The sequence below is a fragment of the Homarus americanus genome, unplaced genomic scaffold (genome assembly GCF_018991925.1).
Source record: "Homarus americanus isolate GMGI-L3 unplaced genomic scaffold, GMGI_Hamer_2.0 scaffold17532, whole genome shotgun sequence".
Lineage (NCBI taxonomy): Eukaryota > Metazoa > Arthropoda > Malacostraca > Decapoda > Nephropidae > Homarus > Homarus americanus.
The window spans coordinates 200,451-223,593 of NW_024755545.1; the positions used below are offsets into that span (position 1 = coordinate 200,451).

At 40.0% G+C, this 23,143-nt stretch overlaps 2 protein-coding genes across 3 annotated transcripts; one reads left to right on the forward strand and one right to left on the reverse strand.

Annotated features, from left to right (window-relative positions):
- Positions 1 to 11,541: 11,541 nt before the first annotated feature.
- LOC121856566 (gastrula zinc finger protein XlCGF57.1-like) lies at positions 11,542 to 20,937 on the reverse strand. 2 transcript variants are annotated; one of them, XM_042352182.1, is made up of 3 exons: positions 20,858 to 20,937; positions 12,749 to 13,826; positions 11,542 to 12,667 (listed from the first exon to the last, which is right to left on the reverse strand). In XM_042352182.1, exons 2-3 carry the CDS (start codon positions 13,158 to 13,160, stop codon positions 11,646 to 11,648), a joined length of 1,434 nt encoding a protein of 477 aa, XP_042208116.1. In that variant the 5' UTR covers positions 13,161 to 13,826; positions 20,858 to 20,937; the 3' UTR covers positions 11,542 to 11,645. The 2 variants fall into 2 exon arrangements, with proteins under 2 accessions (XP_042208116.1, XP_042208115.1); XM_042352181.1 differs by having other exon boundaries at positions 11,542 to 13,826.
- Positions 14,456 to 15,202, forward strand: LOC121856558 (tigger transposable element-derived protein 1-like). Its single transcript, XM_042352169.1, has one exon. It carries the CDS (start codon positions 14,456 to 14,458, stop codon positions 15,200 to 15,202), a length of 747 nt encoding a protein of 248 aa, XP_042208103.1.
- Positions 20,938 to 23,143: the final 2,206 nt, after the last annotated feature.

The following is a 23,143-nucleotide window of genomic DNA, read 5'->3' on the forward strand; positions in this document are numbered from 1 at the left end:
TATATATATATATATATATATATATATATATATATATATATATATATATATATATATATATATATAATATATGTGTGTGTGTGTGTGTGTGTATAAATAAACAGTAAACATCACAAAATAGTATCGCGACTCTTCCTCACATCAATATTATTGTTATAATTATTATTGCTCTTTAACAACGAAGGTTTTTAAACGCGCAACAAGGTTAGTAATACTGTACACTATTCTTACAAAATTAAAAAAATTAGGAGATAAAACTCTGTCTTATGTCGCCAGTCGTATTATTTTGGAAGACACCCCAACGATGAGCTAAAATTAAATAAATAATGATGTACTTTGTATAATTCCGCCATAGCCATTATGTTTTACCGGTTTACTGTCCAAATACTGTCTCTTATTATTTTATATCTATATAACACTTATCCCATTCACCACTCTTCAGCCTACTCAGTGCCGGATTTAGACCTGTGGAGGCCCATGGGCAGCCTCTTTGTGGAGGCCCCCCTCATTATAACTACCCAAGAGGGTGGGGTGGCGAGTGAAGCGAGCCTAAACATCTGGGAGTTCCGGGGGGCGCTGTAAGCCTCACGGGAAAATTTTGAAATTTTAACACTTCTTTGGAGAATTTTGAAGCCATATGCAGTTATTTTATTTATTTTTTAATCTCAATTTCGTTATTCCATGTAGTTAATTTTTAATCAATATATGTTTGTGGAATTCTAAATATATTATTAGGAACACAAACAATAGCATTCATTAAAAATATACGGTTCATAGGAAAACCAGGTATTCATGAATTTCAGGGAGTAGCTCGCCTAATTTCTATCACGCTTCTTGCTGAACATAGTTTTATGTGATGGAATAGATAAACATGAATTTTAAAGAATGAAAAGAAATATAATCCAAATGAATAAACAAATAAATAAAATATTGTGATATGTGGAGGCCCCCAGTGTGTGGAGGCCCCTGGGCAGCTGCCCACTTTGCCCACTCTTGAATCCGACCCTGAGCCTACTAGTCAGTCGGGCGTTCGGTCACCACCCAACGTACTAACACCACTGTCTTATCTAATATTCCAGGAAACTCACAAGGTAATCACTACACACTTTAGCTGCCGTGATGATGACTTCCTGGAAGTGGGCGGGAGGGCGGAAGGATCCTTGGCTGGCAGTGAGTAGCTCGGGTATATAAGGCACTCCTCCACTCCCGAGCCGCAGTGTCTACCCAACTCCTAAATCTAAACATACGCAATGGCCAGATTCATCTATACCGTAAGTTCTAGAGTTACGCTTCTTTTCATTGTTTACCAGATAAGGTAACATATATTATCATCCATAAACTTCAAGCTTACGATAATTGTCTTGTTAAAATTTTAAGTTATGATGTCGTGTAAGTAGATATATTTAGGTCTGTGCGTGTATGCAAGTTTGTATATACTTGGTTTATAGTGTGTACTAATGTTTCAAACGTTCATCAGAGTCCTTTAATGCAGTGTGTAGGACATATACCTATAATTCTTACTATCACAAGTTCATCTCTCCATGAGTATAGGTCACTGCAGTGGCACAGCCCGTCAGAGGGTACGTTGACTATGCTACCACGTGTACGGCATTGATAGAAAGTAGCGATAAATTAATCTTTATCTTTTATGTTTGTTTGTGTGCAGGTGTTTCTGACAGTGATGTTGCTGGTGAGCATTGTGGCCAGTCAATCTCCGGATGTCACCACCAAATCTAGCGTCCCAAGAACACCCTCGGAGTCATCAACGACTTCATTGTTGCATACGCCTATTTTCCTCCCGCCGTTATCGGAGTCGACAATCATAAGATCCCGCTCTGGCGGCTACGGTAAGAGGAGCGTCTCCGGTTACGGAGTATGAAGTTTAGCCGGATAAAGTCCATATTAATCCACACTCGTCACTTCCATAACTCAGTGGACTATATTAAACGTCACCGCCGACAGGAAGTACTGTACTGCCCTGTTGCTCGATGAAGTGCTGTTGCCGTATCATCTTATACTTAAGTTCATGACATTCCTCCATGTTTCATCATATGTGATAATTTAAATAAATTATACGTAAAGATATTTCCTTTATATGACTAGTCCCATTATTTCTGTGAGGTAATGGAGTTCTCAGAATCTCGTACAAAACTTTGTGGTCAAATCAGAGGTAAACGCGATTCATCTGAAGACGACTGTAACCCCCGAGGCAGCTTGTAATTATTGTAAGACAACAATAGTAACAGCCATGGAGGGAGCAACATGGTATACCCTCACACCTCCCTGTACATCACCAGTACCATGACGGGAGTGTAAGAGACTGCATGTTGGATGAGCTCACTTGGCAAACAAGTGATGTATACTCAAAGGGAATGATGAATCAAGTTTAAATGCTATAATTTCACCAGAATTGTACTTAACAAGCACATGGGAAAATCACATGAGTATCTACATTAAGTCACCAATACTTGTTTGCGATAATAAGCCATCAACTGTGAAAACTGAGTAAGAAGAGGATTGGTTATACTAATTAATGGGGCGGCGACAAGCACTAAACCACCAAACAGGAACCATTGTGGGCTTCCTACATCACCCACCCATGCACACCATTTGTATCAAGCCGAGTTAAATTCAACCGACAACTGTTAGATGAGTCGGCGGTTTATATAACATTACAGACGGAAAGACAAACATTGACTCAGATATACACTGATCTCTACAGCTGCCAGCCAGGCCTCGGTTAACAACGGTTAACAAATTTATTGGCAAAGTTTGCAGTACAGTTTGCCTATTCTGAGTAATTCAGTCATATTCGTTAATAGTATAGGTCATATTCATGAAGGTGATATCACTGTTCACTGCCACGCAGGACAGTGGTTCATATACAGTGTGGACTAGCAAATTTAGGATAAACAGCAAGAATATCCTCAAGTGCTCCTGATTCAATGTAATTACATAGTTCATGATACAATAAGCCAGATGGCCTGAAGTCTTTGACAGTCACATTCAATAATAACTTGAACAGTATGTCTACTTAACCTTCATCCAACTAGTTGTCTTCTCGGGAAAGGCAAGACGTATATATTTAGCCCGGGGATGATGCACCCATTAGCTCTTCTCTGCTTCATTCCCACAGTCCTCGTCACGCTTCTTCCATCGGAAGGTTCTCCATGGGTCCTTTCATCGTCCATCTGAGAAAGTTGTGCAGCGCGTTTTCTCTTTTTGCGTTTCCACCGACGCGTCATAACCTTCTAGCTTCAGTGTCCTCATGAATGTCCTCCTCGTCTCCTTCGTCAGGAACACCCGCCGAGTGCCGCCCGGCGACGACCCCTGCCATGGTTAGATTTAGGGGGAATCCAGGTCTTATGAACTGGGACAGAGAGCGGTGTCCGGGTAACAGGGACTTATGTGAATGAGCCGAGTTGTTTACCACCGTGGGGGCAAGGAGCTTTATCAGGATCGGAATTATACACAGGGTACAGGACTGGTCACTACCACCAACACTCACTATGATCACACACACCGACGTAGGGATAAAGTTTTGCTTGATCAGGTGTGGGGGAGAGGCACAGGCACTCCTGCTACCCACGCCACACTACAGCAAATTTTTCATTTATTGCCACACATTTTGAGGTGAGCCTTGGGTGACACTGATAAGAGTTGCATCCAGTATTCACCAGCACACAGTTAAATTCCTGTTCCAACTAGCCCAGTACATCTAACCGCAGTCAAGTGACCTTCAACTAGTCATTATACGTGTACGGCTGCCTCATACGGTGCCGCTCTCTCTCTGATACTCCGGGGGGTTAGTACTATACTGATGATTCCTGTAATATTTCGTACAGTAATGAAATCGCCTTGATCCTTTACATACGCTAAGTTAAAATGAATAAAACACCTCGATTGATTTTGAAAATACTTTATGATTTTATGTTCGTGTAGACTAGCTCACACAAGAAAAAAGTTGGTGTTTTGTTATTCACCCACTGGACCTGCTTGTCTCCTGCGTATTCATGGTGAAGCAAGAGATGTCCTGAGGCTTCCTGTTCCCCCCGTGTGTGAGGCAACCCTCCCTCCCTCACAATGTATCATCCTTACTCTTTTATTAGTGTGTGTGTGTGTGTGTGTGTGTGTAGAGAGAGAAATGTCAGCGGGAAGTCAAGCCAAGATGGTGCCCCCGTCACAGACACACAACAGATAAGGAAGTAGAGATGAGAGCACCACTTCTCAAGGACACTCCGCCTCACCACAAAAAGTACGGTACAGTAGTTGTGCAATTCATGTCAGGTATATTCATTTTCATAATATGTTTCTTGTTCTAGTCACTAGTCTCTCCATCACCAGCCTCTAGAGATCCACCACCGCACACGAATAGCAGCTCTGGTAAACTCAGGCAAATGCTTTTCAACAGTACAAAATATAAGATTCTGCACATAAGATATAACAACTATTCTCTTCTTGGATTTCACGCGGAAAAAGATCTAGGCGTTGTGTATATCATTCAGTAAAGGCAGCGTAACTAGTGAGAGCTGTGTTGAAAAAAAAGGAAATCGAGATTTAGTTATTTTAAAGTTATATTTTGAACTTCTTCATTTATAATTATTTTACTACTACTTTTCATTGGAAGCGTTTTCCGTTGTGGGATCATAAGCATAATTTTTGTTCTAACGAGTTTTAAACTGTAGCGATGAAGGTTCAGATAATTTGCAATACCTTACATTTATGGCGCTGAAAACAAAACGTTTGAAAGACATACGTCCATAAATTAATTCGTTCTTACAAATTTGAGAGGGTAGTTGGTGGTGGAGGGTAACCCGCTGTAAGCGTTTCAGATTACCTCCCGGCTCAAGTTACCTCCTCGGTCACTTGAACTTAAGTTGTCAACTTGTCAGTACCACCTCCAGTTTCAAATAACCCCCAATTTCTCACAGCTGATTTGGCCATATTGATATAAAGATTGATCAAATTTTATTAAATGCTTGTTTGTTTTGTGTGGTTATGTAAATGTTTAGTTTTGAACATGTAATTAATTACATTTGAAACATCGATTTTATAATGTTAATGACCAATTCTTGACATCAAAAGACTTATGTAAAATTCGATTAAATCCAAAACTAAACATGGTTCTTGTAAATACCAAATAATTTGAATAGTGTTAACAATAATGCCACTTATTACTCTTGTTAACTTCACCTTTGCTGTTACATGAAAATGAGTCTAATTAGACAATAAATAAATTTAATTAATGGAGGCAAAATTCCATCATATTGAGAATGGGTTTTCTGAGGATGCGCCCCCCCCCCCCCACTTCCCTTTCCAAATTCTGGATACGCCCTTGTATATACCATCATAATTAACACTAATGCGTAAATAAAAAATATATATAAATATATTTTCTCAATGTAAAAATTCGTCACCCAAAATTCTACAACATTCAATTCAATATCTTCATTCATACTCTCAATATATCATGGCATGAAGTCTTAGAAAGGACGTCACATGTGTATGCATGTATGTATATGTATGTATGTATAGGTTATATCAAGAGGAAAGTAGTGGAGGTAAGTGCACCAGTACAGGGCCAGGGTACAGCAGGACACCCCTCACCCGCTCCACCTTCCACCCAGGAGGAGGTAAGCGCCATGTAAACCATATCATCTCTGGCCAAATCCCACAAAATACAAACAATTTAGTAAACGAGGCAGCTGCTGAGAATGGGGTTTGATGGGGTGGGTGACTACTGAGATTAGAGACGTTACCGAGGATTAATTCTGGCTAGAAAGTTATGTACAGTAATACTTACACATTCCTTGATTAGAGAGCGGAGTTTTAAACCCTACTCAAGGTATGTACGGTCACTCCACATGGTATTTTTACAGAGGGGTCCGATGAATTTCAAAATGAACTACCCCAGGCTGACTTAACCTGCCAGACTAACCCAGGCTGATATAACCTGCCAAAGACTACACCAGGCTGACATAATCTGCCAGAGACTACCCCAGGCTGACAGAACTTGCCAGAGACTACCCTAGGCTGATATAATCTACCAGAGGATACCCCAGGTGATCACCACTGCAGTATAAGATTCATTATATCTTGGCATGTAGACTAGTAGAACAATAATTTTGGTGTCATTTCCTAGAATTGAATTTGGGGCCAAGGAATTCATATTTTGCACTATCTATTCCGTGGAATAAAACAAAAAATAAACTCAAAATAGCTGTTGTATCCGATATATCAGGGGTTCTCAACCAGGGGGGGAATTCAGGTTTTCAGGGGGGGGGAAAACTGATTCGGGAGCAAGAGATATGTTCGATGGGAAATCAATCACAGAATTTTGGCCCTTGATGTGCGATTCCTACCCAAAAGTGGCAGAAAGAGCTATCCGTGCATTGCTTCCGTTTGTGTCGACATAACTTTGTGAGTCAGGCTTTTAAACTCTGTTGCAAATTTAAACGAAGCAACGTAGTAGATTAGAGGTAGAAAATGACCTGCGTTGTGCCCTTTCAAGCACTCCTCCGTGTATCCCAGAATTGGCGAAGAAAAAACAATCACAGGTTTCTCATTGACTGTAATCTTCATCTGAATAAAATTAATTATAAATTTACAATATCCTGGTATTCTATTGAACTTTTTGTTTATTGCATTATGCTTCAGTTTGGTCTGTTAAGTAATTCATTATAAATAAAAAAAAAACTATTTTACTTTTATTCAAGTTTTATAAATCCATCAACATTTTCAATTGGCATTTAATTTGTAAAACTCCACTATAAAAATAATCCATGTAAAATTGTAAATGTACTGTATATGTACTAATATGGAAAAAATAAAGGATTTTCAGTATTATATGCATATTATTTGGAATGCACTTTTTGAGGCAGACAATCTTGGAAAGGAGGGGGGGAATGACATTCTGACATATGGTGAAAGGGGTGCATGGGGCAAACAAGGTTGAGAACCACTGCGATATATGATACAAGAATATTAAAATATGTATCACATTTTTGTGGCAAAATAGACATGCTTAAATGAAAAATATTTGTTGTTCATAACTTTCACTGCAGTCTTTACAGTCTAAAAAGTTTCTTATACGTACATGGCAATGGATAAAAATATCACAGAACCTACTGGTATGTGGAAAAAATGATAACACTATCAAAATCTTCTTGAACACTTCATAAGGATTAATAAGTGGCATCAACATAGATAAACTAGGCATTTTTATACAACTATAAAGAAATATAATTTATTGTTTTACAAAACAAGATTTCCTCCCACCTTTCCTGAAAAATAATTATATACCTACCAGGTACCAGTAGGAACTTAAATGCCAAGTGGAAGGGCCCATATACAGTAATAGACATCACACATGATGGTGCAGCGTATGAATTAACCAACCCTTCACACGAGACGGAGGTGATTAAACGGGCAGCAGAGAAAGTGAAAAGATTTGTAAGTAGGGACATGTTTGCTCAAGTGAATGATGTCCAGGTTCCACCTCGTGATTCTTCCTTGGAATCAGAACTTGATGAAAGAATGTGTGTAGCTGTGTAGTGGATATCTCCCCTACAACTGCCATTTGTCGTTGACTAGCCGACCCTCTTCGAATTCCCCAGCTTACGCCTCATGGTCTAGGTCGGCAACCAGCGCCGCCTAACAAGGTGGAGGTCAACTATCAACCCACGCTATATAAGACCTCACCCTGCCGTGACCTCCCTCTTTCTTCTAGCTCAGCCACAGCAAGCAATACCCCCTCTTTTACCTGCAGCCACCAGCAAGCAACACCTCCTCTGCACCTGCCTGGTGGCTCTCGCTCTAGCCGGCGACTTTGGCGCCCCACAAGCTGCGTGTCCTCCTCTAAGCACCCTCACCAACCAGCTCTCTCTACTCCACGCTTGCACCCACGCTGCCACCCTCCAGCACCAAGCTGCATTGTACATCCAATACAATATGTATACAGAGAGCACATTGTGAGTTTCCTTTCTCCAACCCATCCTGAGTGTGAACCAATATCTCAAAACCCCATAGCTGCTCCTGCTACTGGATTTCCCGTGAGGACGAGGATACCAGTTGTTCGAACGGATCTTTAAAAATTTGTATGCTTTTAAACTATAATTTCTTGGTTGCTGTTGTGCCATTGTGAGGTGTGGTATTTTGTTGTGCATTTGTGTTTTGGTAATTTGGAGTTGTGAATTGTTGGAAAATGAGTGTGCTGTCTTGCACCTGTGAGTTGTTGAGTAATGGGCTGTGAGTGTGTTGTTTGCCCTTGTGAGATGTGAAGGAATATTATGAGGAGGGATTGTCAGAATGCAGCAAGGACATAGTGATTGGAAGGTGGATGGGCACAAGGTTGCGACCATCTGATGGGGATCTGTTACCATGTATGATTTCTCAGGTTTTTGTGTGCAAGTCCTAGCTAGGCTCGTTGTTGGATAGATGTAGGTGTTCGTGACTTTTCAGTTGGACTGTTCATGGAGACGTGGTGCCAATATTGCTTAAATGGCTAAATGCCAAAGGGACAGAAAGTCTGTGGCTTGATTTGGTTCCCATAAGGACCGTTTAGTTTTGTATTTTATTCCTGGTAATCCCCATTTGCTACGTCTCGTGAGTGTGACATTACTCTTTTGTAATAAAGTCAAGCAAGTCATTCCACCAGCTGGATGGGATACAGTCATCTACGGTATATCCTAGCTTAAGAACTCTACGGTGAATCTCGTAAAGTCCAGTAAGCATTTGATCAATCGCCTAAGTGAAATTTTCCTTATGTCAATGAGAATTTAACTGTGTCTGTATTCTGTACTAAAATGATTATACAGTACAATACTTTGTTGTGTTTCATACCTACAAATTTCATAACGTGTATACCTGTATTCTGTAATATCAGGATTTTCTTGTACTATTGTAATGAAATAATTTTATTTTATGTTTGTAATCCAATTTATTATTTGTACTGTATGTGCAATTATTTCACATGTATGTATGTATCCTTGTACTGTACTTGTCATTGTGTTTCAGATTCTATTACAGTACCAGGGGCAGATCTAGGAATATCAAAAGGGGGGGTCCAAGAAGTTGTGGGTGGGGGGACATGGCAAGTGCAGCGAGCCCACCCAGCTGGGGGGGAGGGGGGGGGTGCTGTAAGCCGCCCCCCATAATTTTTTAAAATCTGACCAATATCATAGGCATTTTGATGTAATTTTGAAGCCATGTGCACTTGATAGTAGGAGATATTCTGAACTCAATAGTAAATACTTTTTACCATTCAAAAATGCCTGAGTACAATACCCTGTACTGCATTAAAGAAAAAGTATGAATTTTCTGGTGAAAAGGGAGGTCTGGACCCCCAGGACCCCCCTGGATCTGCCCTTGAGTACTTATGTGTATGCTAGTGGATTTACCATTTCTTTATGACTAAATTGTGTTCAGTGTGCCTGTAACAAGTGATACTTTATTTTTATTCATCTGACAAGTGAATTTCTTATGTACAGAATTGGGTATGTGAAAATTTTGTTGACATGTTACTGAGTGTAAGCACACTACCATGAACCAGTAAGCAAGAGTAACAGTTATTTAGAGTCTGTGTTCGTACTGGTAACTGTTTTATTGACGCTACCGCATAATATAAATCTTTAGGAAGGGGGGGGGAGCTGTGTCATGGTCACAGTTGTACTGATATTATATTAACACACACACACACACACTTATTCATATTATGCTCCGTCGTCCATAAAACATGTGTGAATCTAGTGAGTTACCCCCGAGAGACTTGTTTTCTCTTAGTGAGAGGTACCGTCCACTTTCTATATTCCTGAAATCTTTACCTGTATCATAAATTTAAAATTGTGATGTAACCTGTATGAGCTGCAGTAATTGATGTATACCTACCGTGAGCTGCAGCATTCAAGATGTCTTAAGCATACTGTACAGGTAACCCCCCCAAGATATTATATCACGAGATGCGATATTTCACTTTAATAATGGTTAGAAATCACACCATCTCCTTATACAGTATATGATTAAAACCACTCGCTTTAACGATATCCATCAAATAGCCATCGATATACATTGGTTGGAAAGTGAGCTGGGAGTTAAACATCTGGTAAAATAAGCTGGGAGAGTTAAACATCGGGTGAAATAAGCTGGGAGTTAATCTTTATGAGATCCAAAACTTCTTGTGAAAACTATTAATACCAAGAATGGGGTTTATAAGCTTTATAATTAATGAAAGGTTACTGATTTGTAGTGGGATGAAAGTGAGGAAAATAGAAGACCTTTGGACCCTCAACATAAGATGAAAAACTTGAAAACTAAGAGATACAAATGTACTGTAAGACCATAATCATGTGAAAGAAATTTCACAAAAGCATGTGAAAGAAATTTCACAAAAGCATGTAAAAAATTTCAGCATATTCCTTTTATAAATCTAATAAGTTAGGATTCACCAAGATACTACTGACAATGTAAAAGTTAACTACTGTACTGTATAGTCAAACCATCAATTACTTTTACCCCCTGGGTGTAATGGAATTCAAAATGAATGCTACCTCACCTGTTGTCTGAATAAGAATGAATATAATGAAATCAGTACCAACTGAGCAAATTCCACTTTTAAATGTTAGCAAAAATGGGAAATCTGTCAAAAGGTGGATTTATTGTGAAAATCACCAAGAGTAACATTTGTTTTTGTAATAAGTTTTGTTATGCATGCGAACACTAACAGTCAATGACATAAATTCCTGTCATGACCTTGCCACTCACTATGGAGACTTCCAAAATAACCACAGCAGCTGTTATCACTCTCCACAGTCTTACCCTCAACAATTGTTTGATGGGTAGGTGGGTCTATAAGCCCATGATAGTTGTGTGGGTCAGGCGCTATCACGGTGGGTCTAAGCCTTTAATAGTCGAGTGGATCAGGTGCTATCAAGACACTGAAGAAAAGCTAACATGACGACGGCTGGAGGAGTTTATACCAAATATTAGTTAAATATTATTGATGTTCAATTATTGCCTTCCCATCCAATAAATAATTGAAGGTCTAAGAAAACTATTTATAAATTATATCTTTTTGTTTATTTTTCATTTTTTATTGGACCAAAAATAGGTCTTCAATAACTGCCTAACAACCAAAGATGCACATTATTCTCGTCAGCTCCCTGAAATGTCATTGATTATTTTCAGTTCATGCCACTATAATCACACTAATTTTTAATGCTTATATATTTAGACTTTCACCAAGTATCTTATATTTGTTGTTTAATAATGTGACCGACAGTCAAAATGAGAAAACAATCACAAGCACTAAAATACAATTCCTCAAATTAATAATTCAACCAGTTCACAATTCAATTCAATTCTCAGGATATGCTATCACTTGTTTACCTAAGATAGATATTCTTAAATTTACAGTAAACTAAACCATTTTAGTTCAACACTAAAGGAGAAAAGTAATTTATGGTCTGACTGTACGGCACATAAAGGTATAAGATCTAAAGTGGAATTACCAGAATGAAACCCAGACGGTGTCCAAAGTTGCTGCCCACTGTATATTGTGAAGGTAAAAATTTGGGTTCTCAGTATATATCAAATATTTATTTATATAAACATACAGAAGCTTGCATTACACACAAAATGTTAATAAGGCTTCAGAACTCTTCCTCAACAATATCCAATTCCTTTATAAAGCTCTCTATTTTTATAGGAGATGGAGGATCCATCTCAAATTCAAGAGGATCTTCTAAAATACTTAATATAGAAGGTTGACCATCAACAGTTTCCTCTTTCACTCCCTCCCCTGAGCAGTCAATGAAATGTGTCGATCTGCTCACTACAGGGTTATTATCTGCTAGTTTACACGCCGCCTTTGTTTGGCATTGGTAAGAGTGTCTATACTCATCTTTAGCATGACAGGAAGTGAGCAGTTCCTGACAATTAATGTGGCTCAGCTCGGGACACTTCAGGTCATTATCATGTTTTTCTGTTGTGTGGCTTCCGAGATCACCAAGGTCTATCTGAGCGAGTCTTGTCCTGCTCCCTGACTTCTCCGCACTGCATATTTTCGACCTTTGTTTATTGTCATATTTTTTGTGATGTTTAACCTCTTTACTGCAAGAAGTCATATGAGCTCTACTATGATATAGTTTCTTCCTTGTGTGAACCCTCATATGTTGTACTAAATAATCTCTCCGAGTAAATGAACGATTACATTCTGAACACTGGAACTTCTCTCCTGTGTGAACTCTCATATGTTGTACTAAATAATCTCTCCGAGTATATGAACTATTACATTCTGAACACTGGAACGTCTCTCCTGTGTGAACTCTCATATGTTGTACTAAATAATCTCTCCGAGTATATGAACTATTACATTCTGAACACTGGAACATCTCCCCTGTGTGAGTCCTCATATGTTGTACTAATTCAGATTTCCGAGTATATGAACTATTACATTCTGAACACTGGAACATCTCCCCTGTATGAGTCCTCATATGTTGTACTAATTCAGATTTCCAATTATATGAACTGTTACATTCTGCGCAGTGGAACTTCTCTCCTGTGTGAACTCTCATATGTCGCATTAAAGCACTTTTGCAATTATATGAACGATTACATTCTGAACACTGGAACTTCTCTCCTGTGTGAGTCTTCATATGTTGTACTAAATAATCTCTCCGAGTAAATGAACGATTACATTCTGAACACTGGAACTTCTCTCCTGTGTGAGTCTTCATATGTTGTACTAAATAATCTCTCCGAGTATATGAACTATTACATTCTGAACACTGGAACGTCTCTCCTGTGTGAACTCTCATATGTCGCACTAATTCAGATTTCCGAGTATATGAACTATTACATTCTGAACACTGGAACATCTCCCCTGTGTGAGTCCTCATATGTTGTACTAATTCAGATTTCCAATTATATGAACTGTTACATTCAGAACACTGGAACTTCTCTCTTGTGTGAGTCTTCATATGGTGTACTAAATAATCTCTCCGAGTAAATGAACGATTACATTCTGAACACTGGAGCCTCTCTCTTGTGTTATAGGGTGTCTCTGATGGGTGCTCTACCACATGCTTTATAAGACAATCTCTTTTAAAATCTTCATGGCACTGTGAACCCTGAAGGGGATCATCAATGTCACCTTCCATACTCATTTTTTCTTTTACCAAAATGTCTAGGACTTGTGGTCTCTTACATGGTGGCCATCTTGGTGTATTTGGCCTCACTGAACCCCTTAATTAAGTTTTTAAAATGTACTCTGAGGAAAAAGCTTTCCTATGATAATTTACACACTATCCAGTCTTAAATATTCTGCTCCAGCACACACATGAATATGAAAACCAACGGCTAACCCATGAGAGTGTGGAATATGGCCGTAAAACAACGTTGATGGTGACAGTGGAATCTTCTCCTTACATTAAATAATGAAATAAATGTTTTAAATAAAAATGTTCATCTGAGTTAACTGGGAAGTAAGGCTGACAGATAAACAGATATAAATAAGACAGTTGGACAAACTGTGAGGAAGTATTATTCGATGACTGTCTTTTACAGTTGTATCTCATAACATCACTTAAAGTTCATTCGTCTTTACTTCCCTGCCATAAAATCTTGATTAAGGTATCTTGGAGGAGCAAAATAGCATAACAATGTTCACTTTTCTGGATACTGATGGTGATATTTGGTACTAGAGACATGAAGGAGACTGTAGAATATGTGACTTGATACTTTCACTCTTGTGCTGACACGTAGGCATAGGTTGTCAACAGCGTTCAGAAGATGTGAGTTGCACCAGCTAAGAGAAATATTCTCTTCAAAACCTGAAAGTGGGAAAAATTATAAACAAAATATATAAGACCTGACTCAGACAATGAATCATCTATGTCTTGATCACTTGGATCTCTACTTAAACTGTCTGTTGAACCTTGTAATATTTTATTTATCTTCTCTGTTTTCTACAAGGAAGAATAATTAGGTTTCTACGGAGGATGTTAGCAAGACACCAGTGAGAATTTTTTCATGAATGAGGGCAGAGTCTCTGATACAGCTGTAATGTAAACAGTCTGCTCCACCACTGTTAAATTCATATTTCAATAACAGTACGTATCTTTATATTCACAAGAAAGTATGGAGCACATACTTGCACCTACGTACATGCTGTTTCATAACTTAAGTACAGTACATTCAAAATTGTTTTAGTAGATATTAAGGAAACAAAGCACGAAGCCAATTACAGTATTGTAAAAGAAAAGAAAAAACTGTGTGGGTTCTCTGTGGTAACCACAAGGGGGCAGCGGCCCCACAACAATAATAACAGTTTCAGTCTGTTTGAATCCCCAGCCTATGTTCAGCTTTGCCTCTCTTTTGTGGACTGTATGTATTCTTATTCAAGATGAGTGGAAAGAGGCCATCAAGTGCAAGTGCTAGCAGTGGTGGTAAGAGACCATGAATGGGTATTACCTTGGAAACAAAATTAGATGTGTTGAGGAGATTGGATCAAGGCGAGAAGCTGAGTTACATTGCCAAAACATTGGGCCTTGCTACCTCCAATGTCGGAACAATCCGTGATAACAAAGACAAAATTTGGGCTAGTGCTAAAGTTGCTACTCCATTATCAGCCTGTACTCTATATTTTCATTGTAGTAATGTCATGATAAAAATGGAACACTTACTCAGTGTATGGATAGAGGACCAGACCAGGCAAAATGTACCCATTAACTCCATGATGATTCAGGAAAAGGCTAAGAGTCTGCATGCAGAATTAATTCAGGAAGAAGGTGCTAGTTCTGATGAAAAACAACTTAATGCCAGCAAAGGGTTTGAACATTTTAAGAAACACTCAAACCTACACAACAATAAGATGGTAGATGATGTAGCCAGTGCTGATACTGAAGCTGCTTCTAATTATCCAGCTGAACTAAAGGCAATTATTGAGGGTGTTGGATACACACCACAAGTGTATAACATTGATGAAACAGGCTTCTTTTGGAAGCATTCACCTGCCAGGACATATATTTCAAATGAAGAGAAGACACCTCCTGGTTTAAAGGCTTCCAAGGATTGTGTAACACTTCTGTTAGGGGGTAATGTAGCAAGAGATTTTAAGATAAAGTCCATGCTTGTGTACCACTCAGAAAATCCAAGGGCTTTCAAGGGCTGTGCCATTTCTAGGTTACCAGTGATATGGCATGGATGACTGGTAACCTCTTCCAAGATTGGTTTACTAACTGGTTCTGTCATGCAGTAGAAAGATACAGTTACCCGAAAATTTTCCAATAAGGCCTCGTTTCATCAAGATAATGCTCCCAGCCGGCCAATTAACCCTAATGACTTTTCAGTAATATCAGGGTAGTACAGTATACTTGCTCAATAATACAACTTCCTTGCCACAGCCAATGGATCAAGGTGTGATTGCCAGCTTTAAGGACTTTTAGACAACTTGTAGCTACAAATGATAGCGAGGATCAGTAGTCAGTCCGATATTTCTAGAAGAAGTTTAACATCACGAATGCTGTGGAAAAAATTGCCGAGTTCTACGATGAGGTGAAAACTACAACAATAAATGGTGTGTAGAAGAACATTTGACCAGACTGTGTCCACAATTTCCAGGGTTATCCCCAGGTTCAGACCTTGGATCAGGTACAGCAGGAAATTGTAACTCTGATAAATGGTACAGGGTTCTGTGCCATCTTTAAGGTAGCCTTTGTGAACTCATGTTTAGGAATGGTGATCCTCACTAAATGACCTGTGAGTTTATTAAGTCTTTCCACATTTGTGATGATTAACTCGTCTACAAAGTCGACCACATTTCTCAGCATCTGACTCTCCCTCCTTCCTCTCCAGGTTCTTTATAATGAGGTTGTCCCTGCATTTGTTTATCTCTACTTGGTCTCTCATTTCATCTTAAAAATTTTGTATTACATTAGTCCTGTCACATTATCAGTGAGATCCACTGAGGGTGTCCATTTGGCCATGATTTCTTGTAAGTTCTTTCATCTTTCAATAATTGTTCTGTTATTTGTTGCTGGAGTTAAAGCATCCAAACAAAGTTAATAAATAAATAGAAAAAATTATTTAAGCACCTGCGGTTCTTGCAATGAGCCGCATGTGCTTACTAAGTAATTTGTCATCTATTTATTTATTTACTTTGTTTGGACGCTTTAACTATCTTGTGCGATTACTTTCTAAAGGTGGCAGTGTTGACCGACACTTGGCTAATAACAGTTACAAGACTTGCTGTCTTTCTAGGGAGACGGACAGTTTTCTTTGAATGATGATTTTTTGTACATCTTCTGAGTAAACACACTTTTAGCCATAAATGTAGTGACTTCTCTTCCAACAGTGGTAAAGGTGGCGAGCGTATATAGCTGGACAATTGGAGGGGGTGCCTGGTGGTGGTGGGGAGGGTGGGTGGCAGGTGTGAGGTAACTCCCTTGTCCTCCCATCTATGTCTACAGTGCGCCGAGTCAGTTTAATGGTGCCAGTTATTTCGAGTTCACAAAGCTTGCTCATGGAAAAATAAGATTTAGAGCTATGATAATAAATACAACTAAAGTATTGTACCACTTTGAGCATTATTGTAATACAGACACTCCCTGGGTTACAGAACACTCGGTTTACAGAAATTCGAGGATACAGAATGCCTCCCATAAGTCCCATTATAAAATTTTTCGGGCTGCACAAGTTTGTTATTATTGAAGGTAACTAGTACGGAGTAACAACACTATTTGTGGAGGACTATGAGTAAGGCGGCTGAGCTCATACCCTTGTGAGACACCATCTGTGATTCAGTACTGGGTACAGTACATATTTACCTAATGGAAGGGTCATTTTCGGTTTACAGAAAATTCGGCTTACGTACAGGGTCCAGGAATGGAACCTTTCCGTAAACTGGGGAGTGTCTGTACACTAAAAATTTTTAACCTGATATTCTGGTAGCACCTCAGAAACCAGTGATGCATTAGTTACCCCATCAGTAGTTTTCCCTCATTCACTATTCTTGTGTTTCTTTTATATAATACTGTGAGTTGATCTTGGTGTTCCGTCTATGGTTTGGGTAACACATGGTCACCACTAATGGATATCTCTGGTTTAATGCTCTATTTTCTACTCTTTTCCCATCACTCTGGAGGCCTGAGGCAACTGTTATTTAACTGTTAGGCATTTATTCAAACAAATTTTGCTGATATTTTCCCTCAATTTCTGATGTAATGCATCACTGATGAGGGTAGTCTCTTTGCCTAGGTAACATTGGTGATGAGTTCACTGTTTGAGTCATTAAGTTCTTAACTATAACAATCAACAGCAATGAACTTGGCAGAAAATTTCCAGCATTGCACATTTGTAGGGCTATCTCATTGATTTCCCCATTCTATGTGTACAGTAATATTCCCATTAGCCGGAAATATTGGTGCAGAGTTCTTCCGGGGATGAGAGATTTCCGGGTAACCAGACAACTTTCTCAAACCCGGAAAATTCCTTATCCCAGGAACTTTTTGTGGTTACTGGGAAAAGTTTCCAAGAGTCTAAACTACACATCTTGCACAGACAAACATTAGCCCACATCCCCAGAATGAGTCTGAGTGCTGGGGAAAATTTTCCATGAGTTTAAGCTACCAAAGTTTGTAAAAGAAGTTCTAATTAAGTTAGAAACTCAATTTCTTTACTAGAAGGTCCTTTTGTGATCGACAAATGCTCTGGCCACCCCAAGGCCCTCAAGGTTGCCAACAAAAACAGCGAGGTGATCTTTCTACCCATGAACACAGCATCATTGCTCCAACCACTCAACCGGGGAGTCATCACCATCTTCAAGGCCAAGTACATGACCCACACCTTAGCAGGATATGGCAATCCTTGGACGAGGACACACGGGATGGTGCCGAGTCAGTGCGGGAAATGTTGAAGTTCTCCATCGCAGACTGCATCTCCATCAAGCAGTGCCATGATGACCTGGCAGCCCTCTGTGTTAACTCCTGCTGGAAGGCCTTGTGGCCAGAGATGGTGAACGACTTCACTGGCTCTCCCACAGTGGACCAGGATGTGCAGCACAACATCCAGCTTGCCTGTCAAATGGGAGGTGAGGGGTTCAATGACCTTCAGAAGGAAGAGGTACAAGAGGAGCTCCTGGATCATGCTGGGGAAGAGCTGACTGAGGAAAAGCTGGCCAAGCTTGTTGAGAAGCAGCATCGCGAGGACGAGGAGGAAGAAGGTGAAGTGGAAGAGGTGCCTACTTTAACCGTCACAAGCCTCAACAGGTGCTTGCTGGCTAGTAAAGCACTTGTGGACATGATACTTGACACCGATCCTTCTATCCAGAGAACAGTCAACTTCAAGAGGGGGATGGAGAATCTCCTGCTTCTTTACAAGGAAATAATGAAGGAACTCAAGTGCAAGGTTGCCCACCCTCATGTTCTTCTTGCTTTCATCCACTCCATGTCCTACACCTTCTACATCTACAAGAGCCTCAGCCTCCTATTCGTGCTCCTCCTCCTGACTCTGATTCCGACATGGACGACTCTCCTCCTGCCGCCCCCAGCTCTGACCTCCCCCCGCTCTCCTCTTCCACGGTAGATGAGGAGCACTTGTAACTCCCCTGCCCTCATCTTCATCACCATCATCAATCATCATATTCACCATTTTCATCATGATATTCATCAGTGAGGAATGAGCTCTACACAAACAGCCAGCATGGAATGGTGAGTGTTACTCTATTTTTTATGTACTTAAAATAAAGTAAAAAAAAAAAAAAATATATATATATATGAAAAAAGTTACATCGCATATGAAAAATGTACCTCTCCTCACCCCCTGGTCAGCAAAGGATATCCGCGGCCATTTTGAGACCCAAACCGCCACGAATTTTAAGGGCATGTTGTACTACTATACTGTATATACTGTACAGGGGTCCTTGTTATAAGTGGTTAATAGGGACCAGAAAAAAGCCACTGATAATGAAACCACTTATAAAGGGGAATAAATTCCCAAAAGAATTAATAGGAATAGGGTCTTATAGGGACCATCACATTGTTTATCACACAGTTCATTGAGGACAGGCTTCTACACCTGTTCTTCGTCACTGCCAGTAAGGTCTACCCCCCACAGTCGGAGAAACAGCAGCCAGTGCGACCTGTGGATGACGAGGAGGAGGACCCTGTTAATCCCAACTTCATGTTTTCTGAGTCTAAGGTATGCACACTGGTGGATAGGCTGGGGTTAGGTTAAATTAGGTCAGATTAGGTTAGGTTGTTAGGTCAGATTAGGTTATATTATGCTAGGTTAGGTTAAGTTAGGGTTAATTTATTGTAGTGCACAGTTCTTTCTTTGGGTATTAGAAATGTGTAAAAAACCGTAGAAAATCACCAAACACCAACCAAACCTAACCTAATCAGGGGGGATCCAGGGAGGTGGAGCCGCCCCCCCCCTCCTGATTAGGTTAGGTTAGGTTAGATAGAACGGTGCACTAATATAAAAAGACCTAAGTTAGGTTAGGTTATGTTTTGGACTATTCTAAGCTTCACTTCACAAATTCTACTATTTTGTGATTTTCCACCACCCAAAACCCCTGATTCCCACTGGGGGTCTCCCATTATCGATGGATAATGGATAAAGGGGGGGGGGATCTCAAAAAATAGTTACTAGCGGCAGAAATAAAGGTCAGATTCGTTCAAAACACATTAAATACCAACGTAAAAACATAATTTCAAGTTTCAGCAACTTAGAAAAAATACGACAAATTTTTATTTTTATTTATTTTTTTCCGATTGTCTCTTATATTAATAATGAGCGGAAGAAATTACATAAAAGTGTCAAAGAATTGTTTAAATTACCGATTCTAAAACTTAAAATCCCAAAAATCGCTGGATGACCGAAACGATAATTATTAATAGGCACAACTTTAATAAAAAATGATGCTATTATTTACATTTAACCATACAGTATTGTTGGGTCTGCATCAAAGAAAAAAGGTACACTGTATACTCCCAAGGTCTATGTGTAGCAAAGCACAAAGCAGGGAACTCCCAATTCAGGGATAGGGCACACAATTGTAGTTTTCTCTCATTTATTTACTCTAGAAATCACCTGAGAAGGAAAAGGCTGGGACCTGGATCAGACATAACTAGTTATAATACATTATATTTACAAAAAAGCATCAACTGTTGTCATATTCACATATTGGTACCACACAGTAGTAGGAATTGAACAATACATAATAAACCCAACCCACCAGCATAACACAGGGAGGTGGGTCCGACTAATTACCCAAATGTAGCTGCAATGAAGTCAAATAATGGTCCGACATGAATAAATAGGACTGCCAATCACTTCTCGACTAGTATTTGGTGTCACAAAGTAAAAAAAAATTGGAAAACTTAATTTAATCTGAGTTAATAGATCAAGTGCATGTACCTAACCTAACCTAACGCAACTCAGATTAAATTAAGTTTACCAATTTTTTGTGACTTCGTGACACCAAATACTAGTCGAGGTTAGGTTAGGTTAGGTTAGGTACATGCACTTGATCTATTAACTCAGATTAAATTAAGTTTACCAATTTTTTGTGACTTTGTGACACCAGATACTAGTCGAGAAGTGATTGGCAGTCCTATTTATTCATGTCGGACCATTATTTGACTTCATTGCGGCTACATTAGGATAATTAGTCAGACCGGAGGGGGGTGGTGGCTGTTGGTGTCGACTCACTCCAGGGTGAATATTTGTAGACCAACGCTAGAATTAGCCTTATTCTGGCTTACAAACTACCTCCACGAGATCATCACATTCTTCATATAACATTTATTCTGCTCAATCTATCAAACACACCCTAACAGAGCAAGAAATACATGGGACACACCTGTTACTGGCCCCCCGACGGGTCTTGTTATGTACACAAGGCCATGGCGTCTCTCCACCCCGGGCTGGGATTCATTCACTCCGGCACAAATTCCATTTCAAACCCACAAAATATATTTATGTTTTCCTCCTCGGGGCTTACAAAAATACGTATCCATATTAATAATATTCTAAATCACAAAATAGTTGTCTCTGGAGTTCCTCATACCACAGATGTACATCGTATACTGTACCCACTAGAGTTGAACAAGGCCTCTACTCTTAAAACACAATTGTTAACTTACCATGAGGTCTTATATATCGTAGGTAGGCGTGGCTTAATAGTTGACCTCCATAGTTGACCTCCATCATGTAAGGCGGCGCTGGTTGACCTAGAGGATGCAACTAACCTTCCTGCGTTTGAGGACAGACGGTTCGACACAGCACTGACCCACATTGTGTTCACAGAAGAGGGTATTAGAAATAAACTGTCCAGGCTAAAGGTCCATAAGAGTCCTGGACCTGACATGGTGCATCCTAGAGTGCTAAGAGAGCTGTGCAACGAGCTTGCAGAGCCCCTGAAGATTCTGTTTTGTAAATGCCTGGATGAACAAATGGTCCCCAGTGAATGGAAAGTGGCTTATGTGAGTCCTATCTTCAAGAAGGGCGATAGTCACTCCACGAACAACTATAGACCGGTGAGCCTGACCAGCATAATATGTAAAGTACTTGAGAGTATTATCAGAGATGCCGCGATGGAACATCTACTACGAAACAACCTTGTAAAAGATTGCCAACACGGTTTTATGCCGGGGCGCTCTTGCTTAACACAATTGCTCAAGGTATTGGATATTTGGACCCATATTTGGTAATATCGACAATATTTACCTAGATTTTGCCAAGGCTTTCGACAGTGTACCCCACGAAAGGCTGAAAATCAAACTGGAAGGGTACGGAATTCGGGGAAATGTCCTAGCGTGGATAGAAGACTTTCTACATGACCGCAAGCAGTGTGTGGTGATTAATGGCACGAAATCGTCATCTGTACCTGTAACAAGTGGGGTACCGCAGGGTAGTGTATTGGGCCCGCTGTTGTTTGTTTGTTTCATAAATGACATGCCTGACGTTGTACACTCCTCCATACAAATGTTTGCCGATGATGGCAAGTTATTTCGGGAAATTAAGAACCAAGCGGACTGTGAAGAGCTGCAGAAGGACCTCTGTGGGCTCCAGGAATGGTCGAAGAAATGGCTGCTGAGATTCAATGTCACGAAGTGTAAGAGGATGCACCTGGGGCGTACCAACGGTAAGGAGGCGTATCATATGTCCCAACGGGATGAAGAAAATGCACTAGTTGAGACTGTGTGTGAGAAGGACCTAGGTGTGTATGTTGACAATGAGCTGAAGTTCTCGGGCCATTGTGAGAAGAAGGTAAATCAGGCAAATAAATTATTGGGTCTTATAAGAAGGTCGTTCAGATATCTAGACGGTCCGTCCCTCGTGACGATCTTCAGGAGTGAAGTGCTTCCCCATCTGGAGTACTGTCACCCCATCTGGTCCCCGAGATATGCTAGGGACTGTCAGTTGGTTGAAAATGTTCAAAGGAGGGCCACCAAACTGGTGCCTGCACTTCGGCACCTCAGCTACCCTGAGAGATTGGAGCGCCTGAACTTGCCTAGCTTATACTACAGACGGGCAAGCTCGCCCCACAAGGGGTCACAGCTCAAGATTGAAAGAAGCCACAAGTCAGAAACCGTGAGGGCAAAACTTTTTCAGGTGAGGGTTGTAAACTCTTGGAACAATCTACCAGAGAGTGTTGTGACGGCACCGAGTGTGGCTCTTTCAAGAGAAGACTTGACCTATATACTCGTACACTTCACCTTAGCGAACAACAGGATATTCATCCCCAGAATAATTACATAGACAAGTAGTGATCACATCTTACCTGGGGATATTTTCTTCTCTGTCTTTCAAGTCTTAAAGTTAATGACGTTGTCTTGCCACAGCTCGGCACCTCTCAAGGCCTGTCGCTGTTGGTAGTGTTACGTGCTGCCAGAGGCCCGGAGAAGACCTCACTCTGTTGGCTTATACGACGTCCTGTAGTGTCGTTAGTAGGAAAATCACTGTCATTTTTTATTCTTCTTGCTTGTTAGATCATTTTATCGTTGTACCTCACAGACAAATAACGATTTCTGTCAATACCAAAGACTGAAACTTTACGTTCATTGAGGAAACTGATGACATAACTCTGTATTATCATAATTCATATTTACTTCGTGTATAAAAGTTTCACTGTATACATGTACAG